This window comes from Ailuropoda melanoleuca, chromosome 13, assembly GCF_002007445.2.
Source record: "Ailuropoda melanoleuca isolate Jingjing chromosome 13, ASM200744v2, whole genome shotgun sequence".
Lineage (NCBI taxonomy): Eukaryota > Metazoa > Chordata > Mammalia > Carnivora > Ursidae > Ailuropoda > Ailuropoda melanoleuca.
Window position 1 is genome coordinate 35,001,435 of NC_048230.1, and position 1,502 is coordinate 35,002,936.

The following is a 1,502-nucleotide window of genomic DNA, read 5'->3' on the forward strand; positions in this document are numbered from 1 at the left end:
TTTTTTTTTTTTTTTTTTTTTTTTTTTTTTTTTTTTTTTTTTTTTTTTTTTTTTTTTTTTTTTTTTTTTTTTGCTTTTCGATCTTTAATCTCCAAGTTGAATTTCTCTGCACATACCTAGAGTTTGGCAGTCGACATCATTTTCCAGATGGGTCAACTCTTCATCAAGAGAGACATTAGTATAACTTGTGGCTGTCGATGTGGCTTCGAGAGTGGCTTTGTTAACTGTTTCAGTCCAAACCAGCTCTCCAGCATCAAGGGAAAGCCATGCCTTGCCATATACTGTGTCGCAAAGCTGGTTTCTCATTCTGCCATCCATTTCCTGAGAAATCGATGTACATAAATCTATGAAATTTCTCATGATTTTACCACTGTATCAGTCTACAATGACTTTGTAGGGGACAGGGTTATTGCTAAATCAGGGTTTGGACTGTCTTTGGCCAAATCCTTGTGTTTCACCACAGATGGGATTTATGTAGCTTAATTGCAGATTTATTTTGCTAAGTAGTTACTCCGTAGTGGAAACAGATGCCAACCTGGAAGGGGTACAATGAAAGATACAAGGTATCTTTAAAATGTCCACATCGCTAGATGTGTACTTGATTTGGAAAGAGGTAGGAAGAGTTCATATTAACCCCAATAGGAGTTGTTTGACTGTGTTTACCAGACACATCTGTGAAGTTGCTAATCTCATATATTGTCAGTGATGAATATTAATACTGTATGTCTTTCTTTTCTTTCCCAGCAACATCCATTTTTCACCCTACACGAATCCAAAGCAACAGACGTGGCATCTTTTGTAAAACTGATTCTTGGAGACTAAGTACCGTGGACTCAGTCGGTTGGCCCTCCTGTGGATTGGTGGGATTACAGGGTGAGGCAGGTTCACTAAAGCGCCAATAGAAACTCATCTTTGAGATAATTTAATCCTGCCTCTCAGAAGGTTTTTTTTTTTTTTCCTCTCCCCATTTTCTTTCTTTTTTTTCCCCCCCTCCAGAGGGGGCCTTGGAATCTCTAGTATAGAATGAACTGTCTAGATGGATGAAATATGACAAAGGCTTAGGACTTAAAAAGGTGATTAAATATTTAATGAGGTGTCATATGAGTCCTTAAGCTTCTCAGACTTCTCTTGTTCTTTACGAAACGAATGCATTGGCCCTGGTCACAAGGTGCTATCGTAGTGATGAAATTGTAAGTAGATCTGTAGTTTGTCCCACTTATTATTTTAATATTTATGTTCCAGCGCTTGATTGAAAAGATTCCATTTTATGCAAGGGGGGAGATACAAAAGACAAGGTTGGGTTGGCAGTATTTATAGGGCTTTTATTTTTTAAGTTCAATCGTATCTATGGTCCAGAAGAAATTATTTAATATGCATCTTTAAGAGTATTATAACGATATCAACAAGGAGCTCTTCTTGTAACCCGCCTACTCCAGCTGTCGTGGCTGTTGGCCACGTCCTCGGATTTCTGCTCAACTCCTGGGTCATAACCACAATGTTTC

At 38.1% G+C, this 1,502-nt stretch overlaps 1 protein-coding gene across 3 annotated transcripts in view; it reads left to right on the top strand.

The window, feature by feature from the left end:
* MAP2K6 (mitogen-activated protein kinase kinase 6) overlaps nucleotides 1-1,104 on the top strand; it is a 104,488-nt gene extending 103,384 nt beyond the window's left edge. For all 3 annotated transcript variants that reach the window (XM_002924218.4, XM_034640117.1, XM_019804844.2), the window contains exon 12: nucleotides 745-1,104. In XM_002924218.4, coding sequence (XP_002924264.2) covers nucleotides 745-822 — 78 coding nt within the window. In that variant the 3' untranslated portion in view covers nucleotides 823-1,104. The remainder of the gene's footprint in view (nucleotides 1-744) is intronic.
* The last annotated feature ends 398 nt before the right edge of the window (nucleotides 1,105-1,502 follow it).